Raw genomic sequence first — 24,349 nt, 5'->3', positions numbered from 1 at the left:
GAAACACCGAAAAATAGCTCAGCAGTTTCTTAAAAGTTAAACATACAGTTACCATATGCCCTAGCGGTTCCACCCTTAAGTGTCTACGAAAGAGCAATAAAAACATGTCCTCACAAAGATTTGTATTTATAATCACCCAACAGTGGAAACCAAATGTTCATCAGCTGAGGAATGGATAAATGAAATATGGCATATCTATTCACTGGAACACTATTTACAATAAAAAGTTAACTATGGATACATGTTACCACATGGATGAACTTCACAAACATTATTCTTCTTTAAAATTTTTTCACAAACATTAAGTGAAAGAAACCAGACACAGAAGACCACATATTGTGTGATTTCATTTATATGAAATGTTCAGAAAAGCCAAATTTATGTAAACAGAAGGTATACGAAGGTTTGCTTAGGGATGGCTTGGGCTGCAGATAGACACAAAGGAACTTTTTGGGGGTGATGGAAATGTTCTAAAACTGGATTGTAATGGTGGTTGCATGACTCTATTAAAAGTGATTAAATTATACACATAAAATGAATGAATTTTGTGATATATAAATTATTTTCAATCGGGCTTTTTATAAAAAAAGGGAAATGTAGGGGCACCTGGGTGGCTCAGTGGTTGAGTGTCTGTCTTTGGCCCAGGGCGTGATCCTGAGGTCCTGGGTAAGTCCTGCTTTGGGCTCCCAGCCTGGAGCCTGTTTTTCCTTCTGCCTGTGTCTCCGCCTCTCTCTCTCTCTGTCCCTCATGAATAAATAAATAAAATCCTTTTTTTTTTTTTAAAGGAAATTTAAATTAAAAATATTAAAATACCAAGCAATGTGCTGGGATAGTGGATGAGAAAAGAGGACACTATTTCATGTGATTGTCATTGTTCTGTTTCCTGCAGTTTACAACTCCTGGATGAAAGAGCATGGAGGATCTATTGTCAATATTATTATCCTTATTAGAAATGGATATCCAGGATTTACGTAAGCATACTTAATGTATATTTATTTTTTCCTATGTCTTTGGGTTTTGTCCTGTGAATGAGGAGGAGGAGGGTGGAGAAAATTTCTTAAGTCATAATCCTTAATTCTTTAATGAGTTTTGATCTTAATACTTAGCATTGCCCTTTATTTGAACTTTAAAAATATACTTCCAAGGTATTCCCATCCTTATTAGACTTCCCAGGTCTACCATGAAAAGAAAATCAGGACACCCCATTAAATTTTTTATTTTAAGTCTACCCCAAATATTACATGGAGCATACTTATGTTAAAATTTTTTTTGTTTTTATTTGAAATTCAAATTTAATGGAATGTCCTATATTTTATCCAGTAATCCTAATCCAGATGTCACTAAATTGGTCATCATTGCCTGGAGATATCTTTTTTGTTAATGTGTGGAAATGAAACTAATTTCGATTGATTTAGATTTGAATACTGTGAATATACCTATTCAGTTTTAGACAGAACTGCTAAATTGTTACTCCATAATGGAATTTGACATATTTGACTCTTATTCTGATGTGGAATTTGGAAATGGATTAAAAAAGGAAAAAAAAGTCAATCAGTGAACTAATTTAGCCTACTGGCTCAGTCGATTCTTTCATAATAACCTAAAAGGGCATCCACCTAGACCACAGAGAAAAACAGTGTGCCAGGAAGCTACTTGAACACCACACATTTAGTAGTTAAAAAGTCTGGTTTACAAATAAATCGTTTTGCTGATTTCTTTCATATCTTTAGTAAATTCTGATTCCTTCCATTTTTTTTAATTAAGGATTTTTTTTATTTTCCAACATAGAATATTTCTTTTTATGAAATAGGCCTATTTTAGTATTATAAAATCAAAGCATGCTAGTTTTTATATATATATATATAACTCTGTAAGATACAAAGTTGAATACTTTACCTTCTTATCCCAGAAATAACTTGTTTAACCAAGTAAGACAGTGACCTGAATTTCTTTATTAGTAGTATATAATCCATGATCTGCAGGGTGATGAATATTCTGTTTGCCATCATGATTTTTGCAACCATTGTTGATTCTTACCTGAATCACTTACATTAGGGGTGAGAAAATGTTGATTTTTCTGATGTCATGATTATTTCTATATTTATTAGCTGATATTCTTTCATAAAAAAGACTTTTCTGAAATAGCCCTTCTCCCTTTCTCTCTGTATTTATTATTATCATTATTATTATTATTAAATTTTTTGGTATAGCACTATTACAGGTCTACAGATTTCTTTTCAATTTTTCTTTTCAAATGGCATGTAAGATCTCAAACTTAATAGAAATCTTGTATTGTTTCTACATTTTGCATTACGAGTAATTCTGCAGTGAATAACACTGTACATATTTGTTTCATATTGGTGGAGTTATATCTTCAGGGTACATCCTGGAAGTTGGATTGCTGGGTGCAGGTGAAAGATAAATGCATACTTTTAGGTATTTCCAAATTTCTTTCCATCTTGCTCCCCCACCAGCACAGTATGAGTGTGTGTGTTCCCCACAGCCTGACCCAAAGTGTGTGTCATCAACTTCTAGACAACTCTGATGGGCAAGAAATGGGATTCTCATGGAGCATCTTTTGATTTATTGAAAAGCTATCTGGATGTCTTCTGTATGTGTTTGAATCGTATTGGTGGTTCTGGCATATTTTTCTTAATGTTGTCTGAGGCTGGTCTTATTTTCCATTACATTGACACAGGGGAGTTTTTTTTTTTTTTAATGTTAGGGAGTATCCCCCTTTATTTATTTATTTATTTTTATTTATGATAGTCACACACAGAGAGAGAGAGAGGCAGAGACACAGGCAGAGGGAGAAGCAGGCTCCATGCACTGGGAGCCCGACTTGGGATTCGATCCCGGGTCTCCAGGATTGTGCCCTGGGCCAAAGGCACGCGCTAAACCGCTGCGCCACCCAGGGATCCTGACACAGGGGAGTTTAGTCTGCTATTGATCTTTTGGGTCATTGTCAATAATTACAAGGGCAAAAGATAAGCCAAAAAAAAGCAACTCACATCTCCCATGGACAGAGAGTGTGTAAACCAAACGCCCATCACTCGGCGCATGACTAAGCTCTGTAGTATGTCTACATAACAGACTACACTTGGCAGTAAGAGGGAATGAGCTATTAACTCATGCAACAACCTGGATGGATCTCAAAATAATTATTCTGAGTGAAAGAAGCCAGATGAAAAAGAGCGTATACTGTATGGTTTTATGTGTTTAAGTAGTAGAAGCGTTGAAAACATTCGTTAGTGCTATATTCACTGAGAGTTGTACATCCCTCTGCCTCCTATTTATAAATTAGAGGAAGAAAATGAAGCAGTGTGACAGACTTCAAGACAGTTTATCACTTATAATATGTTCCCACACAGATTGTAAGAGGTTTTAAATCATATCTGATACAGAAATAAGACCTTCGTACTTCAGAAAATTGGTCATTGAAAGAATGGATGTGAGACCTGTCGTGGAAATGGTAACATATAATCTCACTCAACTCATAGTTCAAATAAATGTCAGTCCCTCTGGGCTTTTCCTTTAGAAGAAGAGTGACTGGGCCAGCAGCACTTCATGTGACATGTCACTGCCAAGCTGAATTTGCCCTGATAGGGACCACTCTCCCTTCCTGGAAAGGGAGTCTTTACAAAACCCCCATGGTCCATTCAGGCTTCTCATCCACCTGGACCTCCCAGGGATGCCACCAGTATCAAGTCCTTCAGAACACAGTACTGGATGAGCTGTAAGTCTCTCTGGATTTGAATGAACTCTTCACTTTTTTCTTCACAAATGTCATAGGTTTTTGTTGTTGTTGTTTTGTTCTTTGGGTTTTTGGGTTTTGCTTGTTTGTTTGTTTGTTTGTTTGTTTGTTTTATCCCCAGAGATAAGTAGATTAGGATGTGCTGTTTTGGGATCCAGAGTAACTTCTTCGAGTTCTCAGGATAACTCTCTGCGGAACTGAATACCATGGAGGAAGACTGCATCCTTCTTTCCTTAACTGGAACGGGTATAGAGTGGGGGGCCTCAGGTTTTCACACCTGTTGCACATGCTTTTGACATCATCAGTCACTTCACTTCCGACATCACCCCCTTCTCTGCTACCTTCTCTGGTAGATCTTTGAGTATGGAAACAGAGTCTGAAAATGCTGTTATGTTTGTGTTCAGTTTCTACTGAGTGCCTTCTCTTCATCTGTGAAGCTTGAGAACACTGTGTAGGGGAAGAAAAGGAATTACCCCTCTACCATTCTGAGTTCTTATTGAGACCCCTGTAATAAAAAAACAAATTAACAAGACAAAAACAACTTTGATCACACACACACACACACACACACACACACACACACACACACACACATCATGTATATGTGATGGGAGATACCCAGGGGAAAACAAGTAGCCTCCCTGAGTAGCTTAGACTACAGACTGAACCATTATCTTAGAAGGAAAGGGAATGGGAAATGGGGGCCTTGTAGAGAAAAAAAAAAGTAATTTTTAGGAAAGATGCCTGGGCCCTTGGAAGAATAGATGGGAAGTCTGGTAATTTGTGACAGACTGTGTGTGGGTGTGGAGTCGACTGCTAGTCTTTATACCTGTGACCAGAGACCATCTTCCCTGGTTGATGAAACTCTTAGGGAGGGGATTTATGGCAACGAGGTTGCTTTTGAAGGAACCCAGTCTATCTTTAGGGAGATAAGGGGAGTTCGGAGAAAGTGTCTCCCTGCATTTGCTGTTTTTCAAATGCCTACAGTCAACATGATGTATCAAAGCAGCATATTTTGAGTGGCATGTCCTGAGCTCCTGTCATATTTTGGAGAGGCTTATTCTGTTGCCCTTCAACTGCCTCTTGCTCATGTGCTACAAACTAATTCAGATGCTGAAATTCAATAATTCCAGTCTCTGGTTTTCCAGCTCTGTCTCAGTTCTAGTGGCTTTCTCTCTTGGGCAGCTACCAGTTTCGGAACATCTGCCACTTGCTTCTTCAGCCTCATGTGACTGTTTAGCCTTTTCCTATGATGAGAGGCAGGACTTCATGTGGTGGCCCTGGTGATCAGGGGCCTGAGTGCAAGGGGACAAATGACTCTAGGTCTTCCTCCCAGAAAAGGGTCAGGACTTGATTGTACTTCTACATAAGCATGTCTGGTCCTGCCCCTGCCTCTTGCTCCTGGTATTATGGAGAAGCCTGGCAATTTCAATTATTCTACCCAGCTGAGTGTTGTGTTAGGGCCCCTCTTAGTATTGGTGGCGGTAGGCAGGGCAAGGGAGCATATCCTGTAGATTGACCCAGGACTGCTTAATGGCAATAGCAACAGAAGTTGTGGCCACATCTGATGGTGGTGGGATTGCTTGGAGAATTCTGACAAAGTAATTGGCTTCTGCCTGGAGCCCCACGAGGGTTGTTGCAGCTAACACTGGGACAGCGATGGGTTTCTTCAGGAAGGTTGGGCTCTCTAAGTCTTCTCTAGTGAGAAGTGGATACACCCCTAGATCTCGCATACTTGCTTCTAAGGACCTCGTAATAAGTTCTAAGCCACGGTGTATCTGTACCTTATGCATAAGACCCCATAGAGATGAAAACTTAAATATTTTGAACTTCCTATCTGGAAGTATATTAAAATTTAATTAAATGTTAGGGTGTCTAGAAATTCTATCAATACTGTTTTTAGCCTCATATGCAAATTTATCCCTATCGTCTAAATAATTCATTTTAAAAATAACCACACTTGTAACCCTCAAGATTACCAATTTGATAGTTTCTCTACATCATAAAAAGGTTTTCGGAATATTTCTTATGCTCATAGTATTTTGGAGGATCTTATGTGTGCCTGTAATGTAAGATTTGTTCAACTGTCGGATAGCTGTGTTTTGGCTTTAGCATCGAAGCATCCACTTCTTTCCCATTGTTCAAGAGTCCAAAAGACAGACTCAACAAGAATATATTGGTGGGGCTCTGGTAGGTCACTGACAAACCTGTTCATTTAGTTAACGAGAAAAACATTTGATGGAAGCCGATTGTAATTTTATGTTTTGTCTTTTAAGGCATAGTGGAGCTGCCAGAGCAGGGGTTTACAGCCTCACCAAATCCTTAGCTGTGGAATGGGCCAGCAGTGGAATAAGGATCAACTGTGTTGCCCCTGTAGGTAAACTTCCATACAAAAGCCGTTGACAAATTGTGCTCTTCTGAGGATTCCCTTTGTGTTGTCAATGGGGGTATTTGTTAATACACGTGTATAATAGAAAAGATTGGCTTTTAAAAATAGATAAAATTAGGGCAGCCCCTGTGGCGCAGCGGTTTGGCGCCGCCTGCAGCCCGGGGCGTGAACCTGGAGACCCGGGATCGAGTCCCATGTCGGGCTCCCTGCAGGGAGCCTGCTTCTCCCTCTGCCTGTGTCTCTGCCTCTCTCTCTGTCTCTCTCTCTCTCTGTTGCTCATGAATAAATAAATAAAATCTTTTTTAAAAATTTAAAAAATAAAATAAAAATAGATAAAATTGGAAAGAGGTATTCTGTGATTTCTGTGATTTACAACCAGACTGTCAAGTTTACATTTAGCCGATGATTCTTTTTTTTTTTTTTAGTATATGTGCTGCTGAAGTGAGCACTAAGCCAATGATTCTAGATCTTGTCAATATATTAGAATTATCTATGAAATGCTTAAAAAATATTGATATGTAAGCCTGACTCCAAACTATGGAATCTAGGCATTGGTATTTTTATTTTTTAGTATTTTTTATTTTTTTAAAAGATTATTTATTTATTCATTCATTCATTCATTCATTCATTCATTCATTCGAGACAGAGAGAGGTAGAGACACAGGCAAAGAAAGAAGCAGGTTCTTTGCAAGGAGCCGGATGTGGGACTTGATCCCGGAACCCCAGGATCATGGCCAGAGCCAAAGGCAGACACTCAACCGCTGAGGCACCCAGGTGTCCCTACACATTGGTATTTTTAAAAGCCACCTAGGAAATTTAAATGTACAGTGAAGATTGAGAACCACTGTTTTAAAGAACGAATTTTGACAGATTATTTTGTTATTTCTCAGTATATCATTAGTGCTTCATTAGGGGAGAGAGAAAAAAACCAAAGTCTAGTTCAAGTTAAAGATTGATTAGAAGTCAAGAGAAAATGTCTCGGCGACATACTGTAAATTGTAGAGGAAAAAATCATAATACGTTCAAATCATGATATGTTCAATTTCATTTTTTGTGAAACAAGATATAGCTTAAGCCTCCTTGGGTATTGCATATTGGCCATGTACTCCAGGAGAGAGGTCACGTGAAACATCTCATTCATCCTGCAAAACTCAGCTCATATCCACTTCTCTGTGATGTTTTTTGGTTATTGCTAAGATAGTAGTCATCCCTGTATCTGAAACTATAATAACATCTGTGGGTATTATCTACAGGTCTCTCTATATAGTATCTGCGGATATTGTTACCCATGCTACTCGGTGTGAACTAAGCAAGTCACTGGAGAAATCTCATCTCTAACAGATTGCAGACTTGCCACCAGAAACTTCATTTCCCTTCAGTACCTCACAGCTGACCTGACCTTACCCACACTACACTCATGTATTTCTAGGGAAAAAAAATTATTACAGTTCCATTCTTTGTGTTATATCTTGGAATACTGGCCCCCAAAAGTGCATTTCTTGAAAACGTTTAATGGTATGTTAGTGTTACTAAAGTCACGTTTGTTCTCTAGAGGCATTTTGTCTAAACCTCAATATTTCTAGAAGATTTCATCCTCTTTATTTTATTTTATTTTTATTTTGAGGGGTGGGAGGGGCAGAGGGAGAAGAAGGGAGGGGGAGAGACCGAGGGAGAGGGACAAGCAGACTCCCTGCTGAGTGTAGACCCTTATGTGGGGCTCAATCTCACCCCCTGAGATCATGACCTGAGATGAAATCAAAAGTCAGATGCTTAACTGACTGAACCACCTGGGCGCCCCTCATACTCTTTAAATAGAAAGTTCCAAATTGTTTGATTGGAAACCAGTATATTACCCATTATTATTTGGAATAATTCATGCCACCAAATTCTCCCATCTTCCTTTCATTCCTTCTGTTCCCTCTCTTCCACCCCATAACCTCTGCTGTACTTATGAGTCAGTAACAAATAGCTTTATCATGTGTTACACAGTTGTAATTTTCTTGACTTTATAAACCCTAGAAAACTAGTAAAAGCTAAATAAAAGAATTCCCCCCAAATTTAAATTTTAGTTCCTTTATATTGGATTCAGATGTTTTCTCTGTGATTTCACCATAGTGAAAAACCCATGAAAACACTGACTTTTCTAAGTCTCCCATAACAACAGCCCAGGCTTCTGTTATAAAACAGAGAAGCCTGGTGGAAGATAGAATACTCCCCTATCTCCCTAACCCCACCGGAGTGCCTCTCTGATCTATTCATTTAATTATGTTTTTAGAAAACCTGTCTTTTCAGGAAAAATCTAGGGCTTGGCTGGTCATTAAGGGAGAGGAAGTCACAAAATGAGTTCATCAGATAATCCATTTATAATTATGGTTAATGGTACTTCGATGATACTGAGAAAAATTAATATTAGAAATGTTGATTTTTCTATTAAACTTAAGCCACTTACTTTCTGGCATTGGTCAATGACCTCCTTGATGTCTTTGTGACTTTAAAATTTAGTTTTATGGGGGCACCACCTGGGTGGCTCAGTGGTTGAGCATCCACCTTAGGCTCAGGTCGTGATCCTGGGGTCCTGGGATCAAGTTCCACATTGTGCTCCCTGTGGGGAGACTGCTTATCCCTCTGCTTGTGTCTCTCCCTCTATCTCTGTGTCTCTCATGAATAAATAAAATCTTTAAAAAAATAAAATAAAATTTAGTTTTATGTACTTTATTCTGTTCTTGTTTTATTCTCAAACATAGGGAACCATTTATTCCCCGAGTGCTGTTGACAACTATGGTCCTTTGGCAGAAAACGTGTTTGCAGGGTACTTTGAGAAAATCCCAGCTAAGCGAATTGGAGTGCCTGAGGAGGTAATGTATATTTCTAACATCGATTCCAATTGCTTTCTTTTATACTTTGGAAAATTGTAACACTTGGTGTCCTTTTCACACAGTCTGGTTGGCTGATGGAGATGAGTGCTCCCATTGCCACCAGCCCATTTTCCCTGCGCTTTCTGGCTCTGTGACTTGCACACTCACGGCAGTCTTTATCCGGGATTGACTGCAGTGTGAATCAAGAACAGCATGGTTTTATTGTTTCATTGCACTTTTCAGTCGTGTTATTTAATCACATGGCCTTTGTTGGTACACAGGACCCTAAACCAAATCAGGTGATTATGGCTAGGGTGGAGTTCCATACTCGATTTCTGTAAGGTGGCCAGATTTAAGTATGTAGAAATCAGAAGTTTTCTTAAAGGCCAGCAATATTAGTCTTAAAATACAATGAAAAAAAGGCTATCTTTTCTACAACAATAATAAAAATGGAAATACTTGACATAAGCTTAGCTCTCACTGACATGAAATTTATTCCTGAAGAACAGGAAAACAAGAATACATAGAGAGACATGGCATATTCCTCAATGGAGAGAATCAATTTTATTTAAATCAAGTTTCCCTTTGGTGACGGAGGGTAGCTACCCTTGTGCTGAGGGTAGCATCACAGAGTTGTGAAATACTATGTTGTACACCTGGAACTAACGTAACATCGTGTGTTAACTGTGCTTCAATTAAATAATAATAAAAAATAAAAATAAATAAAATCTAGTTTCCCTAAATTAATGCACACATTTAGTATTGTACTGGAATTAAACACACAGATTCTAAAGTTGGTCTAGAAAAATATTAATGCAAAAACCAAAAAAATGTTTTGAAAAAGAATAATGGGATTTGAGCCTTTGCAATATTAGAACATATTATAATGCTGTACTTACTTAGGATATCTGGTGCTGGCACTAGAATAGATTTTAGTGGAACAGAATGCACACCTATATCAGTACCATGTATATATGAGTTTATACAGCAAAAGTAGCATTTCAAATCTGTGAAGTTAGGATAGCATACGACTTACGGCAATTGGCTGTTTAATTAGAAATAAATTAGGCCTCCTATTTCATATCACATACAAAACAATTTTCAAATATATTAACGTGCTAAATGTAAAAGCAAAACCGTAAAACTCTTAAAAGAAAATGTTTTCTAATTTCTAAACGAGCTTTCATTGTTATTTTGATGTATTTCTTCCCATAAATTTACTATGCATACCCCAAAATACCTGTGTTTATTGACTTTGTTACAAAATGGGATTCTACTGCATGTACTTTTCCAACTTGCTACGGATATACCATGTTACGTTTAATTAGACTCCATTGTTGCACATTTAGATTCCATATTTTCAATATTGTAGTATATCTGCAGTGAACATCCTTGAACACAGATATGCACTCTTGTGTGAGGGGTAACTTCTAGAATTCCTAAAGTAAAATAGTTTTGCAAAATATGTTTTTAGAAGATATAGTTAAATCAGACATTTGATGGGCCATTTTAAGCAAGATGCTTAGATTTCTATTCTGAAAACCGAGAGGGGTTTTAAAGGATTTTAATCAAGGGGATGATATGATCAAATTTTTATTTTGGACAGAACACTCCTTTTGTGTACGTGAACTATATTATCTCTATTTACTGTTCAGAAATCAAAACTGAGAAGTAAGAAATATTTATCTGTTCATTTAAGATCATAGTAATAAAGGCATTACATGTTAAAATAAATAATATTTTTTTATTTTTTTAATTTTAAAAAATACTTTATTCATTTATTCATGAGAGACACAGAGATAGAGGCAGACACATAGGCAGAGGGAAAAGCAGGCTCCCCATGGGGAGCCTGATGTGGGACTGTCCAAGTGAGCCAAAGGCAGACACTCAACCACTGAACCACCCAGGCAGCCCCTGTTTTTTTATTTTTTAAGATTTATTTATTTAAATTTTTTTTTGAAGATTTTATTTATTTATTCATGAGAGACACAGAGAGAGAGCCAGAGACACAGGCAGAGAGAGAAGCAGGCTCCATGCAGGGAGCCCAATGTAGGACTTGATCCCAGGACCCCAGGATCACACCCTGGGCTGAACGCAGACACTCAACTGCTGAGCCACACAAGGCATCCCTAAATTTTTTTTTAAAGAATAAATATTTTTAATTAAAAATGGCTGTATTTTGAAAAGCAAAAGAAAGCCATCTTTTTGCATTTGCTTTACACTTTTTAAGTCACTTTAATGTATGGCTTAACAGAATAAAACTGGACTCGCACATCTGAGTCTGCATTTCATATATTGCTATATGTTGTTCTGTTTAAAGCATATGAAGAAAATCCAGCTTCATGTAAATGTACAATTGGAAAAGGGAGGAGTGTTTTAGCAATCTTTTTAGATGATTGTGGATATTCTTTGATGTTTGACAAGTGGCTGTTTCTTTTTTTTTTTTTAATCTGTGTTTTGTTATTTTTTTTTTTAATTTTTATTTATTTATGATAGTCAGAGAGAGAGAGAGAAGCAGAGACAGAGGCAGAGGGAGAAGCAGGCTCCATGCACCGGGAGCCCAACGTGGGATTAGATCCCTGGTCTCCAGGATTGCGCCCTGGGCCAAAGGCAGGCGCCAAACCGCTGCGCCACCCAGGGATCCCAAGTGGCTGTTTCTTAAAGATAAGGTTGCAATGTAGGAGGATATCAAACCATGTCAGTGAACCTTTTGTAATCAGTTACATTAAAATCCATTGGGCTTTCTTTGCACTTTGATTAGATCTCTCACCCACAGATGATTTTGTGATATCAGTTATTGCTCTTTTTTTGGGAAACACTGGTCCACCAAGTTATGGAAATCTTCTAGATGTTGACACACAATCCATTATACAATATCAAAAGATCACATTTGGGAGGAGTCCAAGATGGCAGAGGAGTTCGTTTTGTCTGGTCCCAGGAATTCAGCTAGATAACTATCAAATCGTCCTGAACACCTGTGAACTCAGCTGGAGATCTAAAAGAGAACTGCTGCAATTCTACAAATAGAAAAGCAACCGGTTTCTACAAGAATGACAAAATGGAAAAACTCACCTAAAAAAAGAGAACAAGAGGGAGTACTGACTGCCAGGGACCTAATCAATATAGATATAAGTAGGATGTCAGAGTTAGAGTTCAGAATAATCGTCATAAAGATACTATGTGGGGACGCCTGGATGGCTCAGTGGTTGAGCATCTGCCTTTGGCTCAGGGCATGATCCCGGGGTCTGGGAATTGAGTCCTGCATCAGGCTCCCTATGGGGAGCCTGCTTCTCCCTATGCCCATGTCTCTGCCTCTCTCTGTGTGTCTCTCATAAACAAATAAATAAAATCTTAAAAAAAAATACTATCTGTGCTTGAAAAAAGCATAGAAGGCACTAGAGAATCCCTTTATGGAGAAATAAAAGAATTAAAATCTAATCAAGTCAAAATATAAAAGGCTATTAATGAGATGCAATAAGTGGAGGCTCTAACTGCTAGGATAAATAAGAAGAAAGAATTGGATATAGAAGATATCATGAACTAGTGATATTGAATGATAGAGAATAAAGAAGCTGAGAAAAAGATAAACAACTACTGGATCACAAAGGGAGAATTCAAGAGATAAGTGATACCATAAAGCAAAATAATATTAGAATAATTGAGATCTCAGAGGAAGAGGAAAGAAAAAGAGGGGCAGAAGGTATATTTGAGCAAATTATAGTTGAGAATTTCCCTAATCTGGGGAAGGAAACGGGCATTCAAGTCCAGGAGGCACAGAGAACCTACCTCAAAATCAATAAAAATAGGTCAGCACCTTGACCTATAGTAGTGAATCTTGCAAATCTCAGAGACAAAGAGAAAATCCTGAAAGCCCCTTGCAACAAGAGGTCCGTAACCTACAAGGGTAGAAACATAAGGCTGGCAGCAGCCTTATGTATATGAATTTAGTGCCATTGTATTACCTGCAAGGTCACTATTTCTGTATATTGTCTCTGTTCCTTTCTGGTCTATATTACTTTTGGGCTCTCTTTTTGTTTAAAGGATCCTCTTTAATATTTCTTGCAGGGCTGGTTCAGTAACCACAAATTCTTTTAGTTTCTGTTTCTCCTGGAACTCTTTATCTCTCCTATTTTGAATGACAAGCCTTGCTGGATAAATCATTCTTGGCTGCATGTTTTTCTCCTTTAGCACCCTGAATATATCATGGCAGTCCTTTCTGGCCTACCAGGTCTCTGCGGATAGGTCTGCTGCCAGCCTATCTGGGCTTAGGTTTTATTTGCTGTTTTTCTCCAGCTCCTTTAGGTATAAGGTTAGGAAGTGTATTTAAGACCTTTCTTGTCCTTGAGAAAGGTTTGTATTGCTATATCCTTCCCTCTTAGGACTGCCTTTGCTGCATCCCAAAGGTTTTGAACAGTTGTGTTTTTATTTCCATTTGTTACCATGAATTTTTAAAATTCTTCTTTAATTTCCTGCTTGACCCATTCATTTTCCAGTAGGATGCTTTTTAGCCTCCATGTCTATAAGCCTAAACCCAGCAGGAGAAGAAAGTTGATAAAGATTAGAGTAGAAATCAATGAAATGGAAACCAAAAGAACAGTAGAACAGATCAATGAAACTAGGAGATGGTTCTTTGAAAGAATTAATAAGATTGATTAACCCCTGGCCAGACTTACCAAAAGGAAAGAGAAAGAACTCAAATAAATAAAATCACGAATAAAAGAGGACAGATCATGACCAACAGTGAAAAAATACAATTTTAAGAACATATAATGAGCAACGATATGCTAACAAATCAGGCAATCTGGAAGAAATGGATGCATTCCTAGAGATGTATAAACTACCAAAACTAAAAAACTAAAAAAATAAAATAAACTACCAAAACTGAAACAGGAAAAATAGAAAACCTGAACAGACCCATAACCAGCAAGAAAATTGAAGCAGTCATCAAAAACCTCCCAACAACAAGGGTCCAGGGCCAGATGGCTTCCAAGGAGAATTTGACCAAATATTTAAAGGAGAATTAATACCTATTCTTCTGAAGCTGTTTCAAAAAATAGAAATGGAAGGAAAACTTCCAAATTCTTTCTATGTGGCCAGCAATACCTTGATCCCAAAACCAAAGACCCCATCAAAAAAGAGAATTAGGGACCAACATCCCTGATGAACACGGATGTCAAAATTCTCACCAAGATACTAGCCAATAGGATCCAATAGTACTTTAAAAGGATTATTCACCATGACCAAGTGGGATTTATTCCTGGGCTGCAAGGGTGGTTCAAGTATCCCGGTGTGAATAACCATAGTATGATAGTCATTCTTTCAAGTTAAAAATGGTATTTCATGAAGAGAGTGACTAGTTCAACTGTTAGACTTCGCTATGGAGCAGAAAAGCTAATGTGTAGTTCCCACTTGGTAACACAGGATATTAAAAAGGATACTGCTAGCCTTTAATCATGTTTACTGATTGATACAACTCTTGTGAATGGCTTGGTGCCTCAAATCCATCCATCAAATGGATTTTGTTAAAATGAAAGTTAAGGAGAACCTATCTGAAGATAGTACGATAGTGCCTAGTTAATTTGGTAGTTATAAAAATTGTATTAGTTCAGTTTAGCTCCGCGTTGAGCTCCCAAAGTAAATCAGGCATCGTGAATATTTATCTTTTACCTAGCACATGGTTTCGGTTCAGTTCAGTATCATTTAATGGTGCCTGGTCTGTGGGCAAAACGCTGTAGCAGGAGCTGGGTGATGCAACATCCCTTCATTTTAAGGGAGGAGATGGATGAAGATCCTTCATTTTATGAACATGTATTAAGTACTTATTTTTATCCTAAATACAGGAGGCCATCAGTCAATCTTTCAAACAAAATTCAGCACAAAGCCACATTTATTGCAGGTCAGGTACAGTCTCTTGAACAGAGCAAACTAGAACTCTTTCTCTTTTGGTGGGGGCAAGTGTGGTTTTAGGGGTCTGGAAGTCATGGTTATGGGGATGAGAGGGTTCTTGTTTGGCTGGCATCAGAAAGGAGCTTTTTGGGGTGAGTTGTCATTGATTGATTATACATACAGGCTAATACAAATCAGTCCTGGTGGTTAGTTTTTATCATAGCTCAGAACTATCTGCCCCTTCTCAGGGGTGGGGGAAGTTTTCAATGATTAATTCCCTGCACTAGGGATGCATGGGTGGCCCAGCAGTTGAGCATCTACCTTTGGCTCAGGGCCTGATTCTGGAGTCCCGGGATCGAGTCCCACATCGGGCTCTTTGCATGGAGCCTGCTTCTTCCTCTGCCTGTGTCACTGCCTCTATCTGTGTGTCTCTCATGAATAAATACATAAAATCTTTTTTAAAAAATTATCTGCACTACTGCTGTCCAGTAGAAATACTGTAGTAGTTTTTTTTTTTTTTTAATTTTATTTATTTATGATAGTCATACAGAGAGAAAGAGAGAGAGGCAGAGACACAGGCAGAGGGAGAAGCAGGCTCCATGCGCCGGGAGCCTGATGTGGGATTCGATCCCGGGTCTCCAGGATCGCGCCCTGGGCCAAAGGCAGGCGCCAAACCGCTGCGCCACCCAGGGACCCCTACTGTAGTAGTTATATCGGTAATTCTAAGGTAACTAGTATCCGCATTAAGAAAAGTAAAAAGAAATGAAATGAAGATTGTGATAGTAATTTAATATACAATAGATAATAATATAAATAATTATATATTATTATTAATAAGGTTTTACTCAATCCAGTATATCTAAAACATCATTTTATGTTCTTCTGTAGACTTTGTGTTCTTCTCTCCATACCAAGTCTTCCAAACCTAGTGTGTATTTTGTGTTTACAGCACATCTCAATTCAGAGTAACCACGCAGACTATTTCAGGGACAAGAACAGAGAAGGCACAGGATGGTGTGGACAAGTGGGTTATGGTGGGCAACAATAGATGGGAGGAGCTGGGCTGTCGGGAAGAAGCAAGCCATGTGTTCACCTGGCTTATTCACATTGTGTGGCTTATTTGACCCTCTATAATAATATATTATTATTAATATATTAATATATTATATATTATAATGTTCCTTCACCTCCTGCCATGCTAGTCACGTTTTTTAATGGTTCTCAGATAGAAAAAGGCATTTATTTGTCCATGTGCTGTCAGGTTGTGGTGCACACCGACTTCAGGACTCATGTTACAGTTGTGTTTCCAGATGTGTTTCCTTGGGTGGGGAGGCAGCCCCCGGTGGGGAGCCTCTGCTTTTCTGTACGCACATGTGTGCTTCTGTTTCCAGATCTCCTCGATGGTCTGCTTCCTGCTGTCCCCTGCAGCTTCCTTCATCACTGGACAGTTGGTGAACGTGGACGGGGGCCAGTCTCTGTATACGCACATGTTCGACGTACCAGGTGAGCCCTCAAGAGATGCGCCGTCACTAACTGCCCTTGCAGGTGCAGGTTTTCAAAATTTCTTAAGCAGTTACGTGTAAAGGATTAGGGTTGGCTCTCATGGCACATCAAAAGTGTACAAAATGTTTATCTTCCTGATAGGATCTTTAAAGGAAATGTTCCCAGTCGAAGAAAACATCTAAGTATTTTTTATCGTAGCACATCGCTTTATATATTTTAAAATTGCCTGTGTGTGCATAGGTTGGTGGAATTTTAACCTTGAAAAATATACTCGATATGATATATGTATAAGGAGGAGATAGAAAAGGCAAAAGGTTGTATGTAGATTTAATCTAGACCTAAACGTTGCCTCTTTCCCGTGATCTGAACCCGTGATCGAATCAGTGGCTCTGTGATGAGCCGCTTTCCCTCTGTGCCGTGTCTCATGTTTCATGATCTCTTTCATGTGGGTGGGGTCCACGGTACTATTTTACGTGATCTTTGGGATACATATATTGAGTGAGACCATATGATTTTGCTGTATTCAACCATATTTAATATACAAAAGCAGTAGTTTTAGAAGGCTCAACCAGGGACACCTGGGTGGCTTAGTGGTTGAGCACCTGCCTTGGGCTCAGGGCATGATCCCGGGGTCCTGGGGTCGAGTCCCACATCGGGCTCCCCGCAGGGAGCCTGCTTCTCCCTCTGCCTGTGTCTCTGCCTCCCTCTCTCTGTGTCTCTTATGAATAAATAAATGAAAGCTTAAAAAAAAAAAGGTTCGACCAGATATAGATGTTGCATACAAATATAAAATTCAAAAGTATTTTCACTGTTGCTAAAGAGTGTTAAGTGGCTACTAGCAAATTAAAATGTAGCTGATGTAATGCATGTGTATTTTTTTTTTAAGATTTATTTATTTCGGTGAGAGAGAGAGAGTACATGCACATGCAGGGGAGAGGGGCAGAGGGAGAGGGAGAGAAAGTCTCCAGCAGACTCTGTACTGAGTGTGGAGTCCGACAAGGGGCTCGATCTCACTATCCTGACATCAGACCTGAACTGAAACCAAGGGCCTAGTCGGACACTGAACTGACTGTGCCACCCAGGTACCCCACATGTGTATTTTAATTTCATAGCAGGGACCTAGGTTCCTCTTCCACAGAAGAGTACTAACAATCTACTCAAGGCTTCAGACCTTCTTTGCATTAATAAATGATTAGTATGGGACTTCAACATTATTTATTATTTCCCCCTCCCATCTATATTTCTTTACTAATAACATCAGTGTGGTAATGTGCATAAGATATCGTGGTTTTAAGGCTCATGTTTTGAAAAACAGAAATGCCGACCTGTTATGCAGTAGTTTTCAGATAGTATTTAAAGTGGCCAGGGCGGGAGGGTATTTGTCACTTTTCTTTTAGAAAGGGAAAGTAACCCCAGGTGGCTGCTTCTCCAGGCCTCCAGTGAAATAATTTTCTTTTGTAATCCCAACACTTTTGTTTTTTAAGATTTTATTTAGTTGAGAGAGTGAGCGCAGGAGGAGGGGCAGGAGAGAGGATCTCAAGCAGACTCCATGCTGAGCTCAGAGCTGGATGTGGGGTCTCCCTCTCACCACCTTGTGATCATGACCTGAGCTGAAACCAAGAGCCAGAAGCTTAACAGACTGCACCTCCTAGATGTCCAAAACACTGTATTTATTAGCTGTAAAATTATTTTTTAAGTTTTTGGCAAAATCAGCTGCAGCAATTTTTCTTTTTTTTAAAGTTATTTCTACCTCTTTTTTTTTTTTTTTTAAGATTTTATATTTATTTGCTCATGAGAGACACAGAGAGAGAGAGAGGCAGAGACATAGGCAGAGGGAGAAGCAGGCTCCATGCAGGGAGCCCGATGTGGGACTCAATCCCGGGACTCCAGGATCACGCCCTGGGCTGAAGGCAGGCACTAAAACACTGCGCCACCCAGGGATCCCTACAGCAATTTTTCAAGAATATATTTCCCCGAAACAACGAGTGGAAATAGGGAGCCTTTCTGTCCTGTGTTTTCTTTAAGATTGCCAGCTCTGGAGTGACAAGGCCTGGGGTGGAAGCCCCACTCGACCCTTACTAGCTGTGTGATCTTGGGAAAATTAATTTCTGTAGGCTTCCGATTTCTTTTCTGCAAAGTGTGGTCACTTACAGCATTTTCTGAGTAAACAGTTGGGAGTATTTAATTAGATAATGTAATGCACATTTAAAGCCCTGTATCAGATACGATGCTTTTAGCTGCAGCTCACACTGGCCTAAGCAGGAAAGGCATTTATTGGCCCACAGCACTGAACAGCAAACAGAATCATCTGCTCATTGAGCTCATCAGGACAATTTTTCTTTTCTGTAGTGTTGGCTTTATCTTAAGACGGACTCTGCTGGTTGCAGGATGGCTGCCTGCCACCCTGAAAGCCCCATGCTTCTTTGTTCACAGGCAGCTGGACAGAGAGAGGGGAGGGGAATGACTTTGTTACAGCATTTCTAGCAGAGTTCTGAGACCTACTCTGTTTTGGACCAGCTTATGTGAGTGGCCACCCTCACCCAGTAACCACAGCCAGGGGGATGGCGTGCCCTGATTGACTTAGCTCAGTTGGTGATCTAAGTGGGGCCACTTTCCAGAACCTCATGGATTCCCAAGTAGAAGTGGAAGCTTACTTGGAAAGAGAGGATGAGGGACTAGATGCTGGGCAGGCAACTATGTGTGCCTGGTACAAAGTACACACGTGGTTTTCAAGTCATCCTGGTTACTAAGGACGTGGTATGTATTGAGTGGCTGACTGCAGCCAAGTGCTCTACATAGGCTGTCACGTTTAATCTTCACAACTTTAGAAGACAAGTGTCTGCAATCGATGAGGAAACAGGCTCAGGAAGAGGAACGTCTCCAAATTTGAAAAAGCCAGTGCATGGCAGGGCTGGGACTCAAAACCGGGATTTTCTCAAGACCTTTGCCAGTTGTCCTAATGATTTATTTTTTCTTGCTGAGAAAAGGGGTAAGCCAGGGAATATAAGGGGGTTTGTTGGAAACTAAGGGGACTAAGGAGGGTTATAGGTTTGCGCTTGACATGAAGTTTTCCACTTCCTTAACAGATCATGACAACTGGCCTGATGGAGCAGGGGACATTTCCTATGTCAAACATTTGAAGAATACTTTCAAGAGTAAAAGCAAGCTCTAAGCTAAGGGAACTATAGAGGTATCTCTTGTCTCCAAATGCCTTAATATATCAAGAATGCACCTTGGTACTTTACAGGAGCTAATAATTTGTATGCAGCAATCACTATCTGCCTTTTTAACGTTATCAAATTGTGCTTATGCAAAAACTATTCCCAAAATAAGTGCATTTTTAAGCCCCAACCAACACCATGTGATTAAAGATTTCTTTTTTAGGAATGGTGCTTAGCATACATTGTGATTGTGCCTTTTATTTCTAAGAAAGATATTTGAAAAATGAAACAATTTCAAATTGATAATAGAGGTATCATGATCTCCCAAAAGGTTTTAGTATTTAATTGTAGAGGTGGGAAGTAAATCTAAATTGTGGCATCATGATGATTCTTCAAACTAAAGATATACAGTGACTCATATTTCATAGTAGATATCATGCTTTTGGATCCATAAAACTTTATGGTAATTATCAATGTGTGATTTATTTTGTTCATGAAATCAACTTCGTATGAAGCCTCTTAATTCAAAAGAAAAATGAAGTTATATGTAGTATTTCTTGGTAGTACTTGATTTGTGTCTTAAGTTCCAAGTTTTCTTCATGTTTCTTTTTTGTATGCAAAACAATTATTAAATGTCATGCTTCATGTATTAGGCTTCAGTATTCTGCTTTCAACTGATTTTTTTGGGCAATGATTCTGACTTCTGAAATGCCATTTATAAATTATGTACATTTTTATTAAACCTCTTTCAATTGACTTATTCCCTCTTGACATCGAGTAGATATTTTCTTTTCTTTATCAATAATTCTCAGTGCAACGTAGAGATCTCCCTTGACTTCTAAAGGGTTATCTCCTGATAAACCCATTGTTAGTTGATAATATTGTCAAGTCAAAAATGCATTAATACACCCAACTTAGTGAACATCAGTGGCTTAGCCTAGTCTCCCTTAAACATGCCCAGAACACTCGGGCGAGATCATCTCACGCAGACTATGTGGTATTCAAGTGTTGACTGTTGCATGTAATTTATTGAGTTCTGTGCTGAAAGTGAAAACCAGAACAGCGTATGGGTGCAGAGGGGTTGTCAGTGTCTTGGTTATTTTCCCCCTTGAGTGTGTGGCTGACTGGGAGCTACGGCTGTCTGCCATTGCCCAACATCGGGAGAGAGAGACTGTGTCCTGCTTATCACCAGCCTGGGATAAATTCAAAATTTGAAATACAGTTTCTACTGAAAACCTACCACTTTCACACCATAGTAAAGTTGAAATATCATGAAGCAAACCATCATTAAGTTGACAACAGCTGTATCTAATTCCCTATTCTCTGGGAAGGGACCCACAAATCTGCCATTTTACCAGGCTCCCACCTAGGCCCAGGACCAGGGTGAGGCAAAGGAGATGCCTACGGAGCAGCATTAAAGAGACGCTCGCTCTTGGATTTGCCCAAGTGCAGCGTCACAGTACACACTCAGCTGTACATTTGGTGTCCGTGCTATTAGTGGAGGAGGATCAGAAATCTTTTCCTTCTAGACAACACGTTACAATGGCCTCTGGACATGATATTACCATAGTTGTTAAGAATCACAAGCCACGTTAGAGAGCAGACGAGCCCCAATGCAGGTTGGTGTGGAAGATGGAAGAGACAGGGCAGGGCTTGCTTTTCAGATTACCTCACGCTGATGACTGCAGGCAGCCCTATAAATCTCCAGTGTTGTCACTTGTTTATTTCTACCAAAGGCATGGAGGCCACCCCTCGTAGCATGAGACTTAGCTGCATCTTATTAGATCTTCCCGTTAGACCAATTATTGGACAGCTGATCATCATCTGTATTCTAGAGTCATAAGTCTACTCCCCAGGACTTCTGCACATTTCATGATAGTGTCCTGTCGGGAATGTTCTTTTGCTACTACATGTACTAAGTTTTGTTGTGGACTAAATATTTCTGAATAAATTTAATCACTCGATAATTTTGAGGCCCTGTGTGCTCAGCATTATGGTAGGAATTGGGTGTGCGGTACTGGGAAGAAAAAAAAAAAAACCACGGACCTTGCCCCCACAGAGCTTACAAGAGCAAGAGAGAGAAACATGAATCAAGCCACACACAAATTTAAACCTCCCAAATCTTCTAGGTGCCCTAAAGGGGTGCACCCCTTTAGATCATGGTGCAAAAGGCGCATAACAGAAAGAAAAAAACATCTAGAGGAAAAAAACAATTCTAATCATCAATCGTGTTAAAAGAGTTCGTTGAGAAGACGACCTTTGTGGATGTTCTCTCTCCCCCGCACACACTGCTCTTTTCATTCATGGCCTGTGCTAGTTGAGGTCCTCTGGGAAGCAGGTGGCAAGATGGCATGAGGTGTGCATGAGACTTGGGGAATGTGCCTGCAGAAGGTGGAGGGCAGGGAGCCCAGGAAGTCAGCAGCAGCCTTCAGACTGTGGAGCCAGGCTGACGGTTGTAAAAGAGAGAAAAGGACAGGAGTAGGCAGGAAGCATCTCAGCTTGCAGCAAAGAGATCTCTTCTTAGGCCAGATTTGTTGCATGTGAGCCTTCACAGTGGGGGGCAGAGGGGTCCCAGGAGACACCTGGAAGGTTCTCTGGGTTCCACATGTGCACTCCTTGTCCTCACTGTACAAAAGTGGCTCTGCTCCTCCTGCTGGTGAGGGCAACTCCTTTTTTTTCACCAGCTAGTGCCTGAATACAGCAGGCCAATGTGCCCTGGGATCGACCACAGTTCGTAGCACAGTGGGACCTTACTGTGTCCCCTGGCGAGGGTTGCCTCCTTTGGGACCATGACTTCCAGTGCTGCAGAATCCAGAAACGGATGGGAAGTGGTAAGTAGAACCACTCCCTCTGCCACTCATTGGTTCCCAGAAATGGTCCCAAAGCCTTTGGGGAAATGCCTCCTGAAAGACGGTACTCCATCCTTTCAGAAGCTTGCTGGCACGTCATGTGTGCATTGGTTGTCCTAGTCCTTTGTGAGGCTGGCTGCTTCTAGAAGCACAGTGTGTGAGATACAATCAATGGTTTCACAGTCAGGGACCCACTCTCCCACCTTTAACTGGGAAGTGAGTCACCTGATTGGATGCTGTTGTGTGGGATTCTGTGCCTATGGATCAGACTTTGTTTCTTTTTTTTTTTTTTAAGATTTTATTTATTTATTCATGAGAGACACAGAGAGATAGAGGCAGAGACACAGGCAGAAGGAGAAGCAGGCTCCATGCAGGGAGCCCGACGTGGGACTTGATCCCGGGGCTCCAGGATCACACCCTGGGCTGAAGGCAGATGCTCAACCGCTGAGCCCCCCAGGCATCCCAAGAATGGCCAATTCTTACCTGGAATAGGTATCTGTGAGCTAGCTAGCACAGGGGATGGGAGTAATGAGAGACTGGCTAGTGAGAAGTAAGGAGAACTATAAAGAATATGGGAACAGGGGCACCTGGCCGGCTTAGTTGATAGAGCATGCAAGTCTTGATCTCAGAGTGGTGAGTTTGAGCCCCACATTGGGCATAGAGATTACTTTAAAAAAGAGAGAGAGAGAGAGAGAATATGGGAATAGCAGATAAAGGGCAGCTCCTGAGCTGAGACGGCAATTAATAATTACGTTCCCCAAGGCCCAAGCGGTGCATTTCCGGGCTGCCACATGCCTATATCCCACGACTGTAAGACAGTTACCGTTGGCCCCTTTTATTTCCAGTGCTACCCCAAGGCTTGGCTCAAAGAAGGGGCTAACTGTGGGCTAACTGTGGAACACCAGCCTACCTGGACACTGCCTTCTTGGGAAGCCGAGACCTGGCTGCAGAGTTTCCACTTGGGCTTTAGTTTCTCTCCTCCATCTCTTCTGCACTCCTCGCTTGCACGGGTTTCACTTTAACGAGAAGAAAGAAAAAAGTCGTGTAAATGAAACCTTACAGCCTGCAGCCCACCCATCGACCCCTGAGACGTGCAGGGCGTGACGCTCCTTGAGGAGTTCACAGCTGCCTTCCCAGCTTCATGTGGATATTTCATCAAAGGCTAAAAGCGACGTCACCTTGACAATCGTTAAATCTTGAAGGTCCTAGAAGACCCTGCCTCCAGCCTCCAGCACAGGGAAATTCCTTGGAGACCTACGTTATCTCCCCCGCCGCTCCCTCCACAGGCCTCAAATGTCTAAGAGCCACCTCTCAGGCTGCCAGGTGCAGCTCTTCTGCCCAAGGCTCCTGCCCTGAGTTACTATAAAATCACCTTTTTGCACCAAGAAGCTCTCACGAGTCGTTTCTTGGCCGTTCACTATTGAGCCCAGACTTCAAGTCACAACCTCTTCACTGAAGTGGCTGCCGGTTGAAATCTGCTCAACTCGTGGGAAGATTTGAAACCATATTCCAGGAACGTGTATTAGATCGTGAGACTAGGGAGCATCTGGTTTTGTTTTGTTTTTTTTTAAGATTTTATTTATTTATTCATGAGAGACACAGAGAGAGTGGCAGAGGCATATAGGCAGAGGGAGAAGCAGGCTCCATGCAGGGAGCCCGATGTGGGACTCGATCCCGGGTCTCCAGGGTCAGGCCCTGGGCCCAAGGCGGCGCTCAAACCGCGGAGCCACCGGGGTTGCCCCAAGGCTCTTGTTTTATGACAGCTATCCAAAGGGATATTTAAATCTCCGGTTATCCGGTTATCCAAAGGGACGTGCTCAAGCTTGTGGACAATGCGATTTATGATTTGCCTGGTCCCCAGCACCCCCTGTTGGCTAGTGTCCGCATCCACGCAGCTGTGTCCGGGCCCGCTTTCTCAGCTCTTCCAGGGCACGTCCTGCCCTAGTGGGAGT

General features: G+C 40.5%; 1 protein-coding gene across 1 annotated transcript in view; it reads left to right on the top strand.

Moving 5' to 3' along the window:
- Positions 1-20,304, top strand: part of PECR (peroxisomal trans-2-enoyl-CoA reductase) — a 31,769-nt gene extending 11,465 nt beyond the window's left edge. Inside the window, exons 4-8 of the mRNA XM_041737340.1 lie at positions 890-971; positions 6,031-6,127; positions 8,888-8,998; positions 16,276-16,387; positions 19,474-20,304. Of these exons, the coding sequence (XP_041593274.1) occupies positions 890-971; positions 6,031-6,127; positions 8,888-8,998; positions 16,276-16,387; positions 19,474-19,559 (488 nt within the window). The 3' untranslated portion in view covers positions 19,560-20,304. The remainder of the gene's footprint in view (positions 1-889; positions 972-6,030; positions 6,128-8,887; positions 8,999-16,275; positions 16,388-19,473) is intronic.
- The last annotated feature ends 4,045 nt before the right edge of the window (positions 20,305-24,349 follow it).

The sequence above is a fragment of the Vulpes lagopus genome, chromosome 22 (assembly GCF_018345385.1).
Source record: "Vulpes lagopus strain Blue_001 chromosome 22, ASM1834538v1, whole genome shotgun sequence".
NCBI classification, from domain to species: Eukaryota; Metazoa; Chordata; class Mammalia; order Carnivora; family Canidae; genus Vulpes; species Vulpes lagopus.
This window is presented reverse-complemented; position numbering and strand designations above follow the sequence as displayed.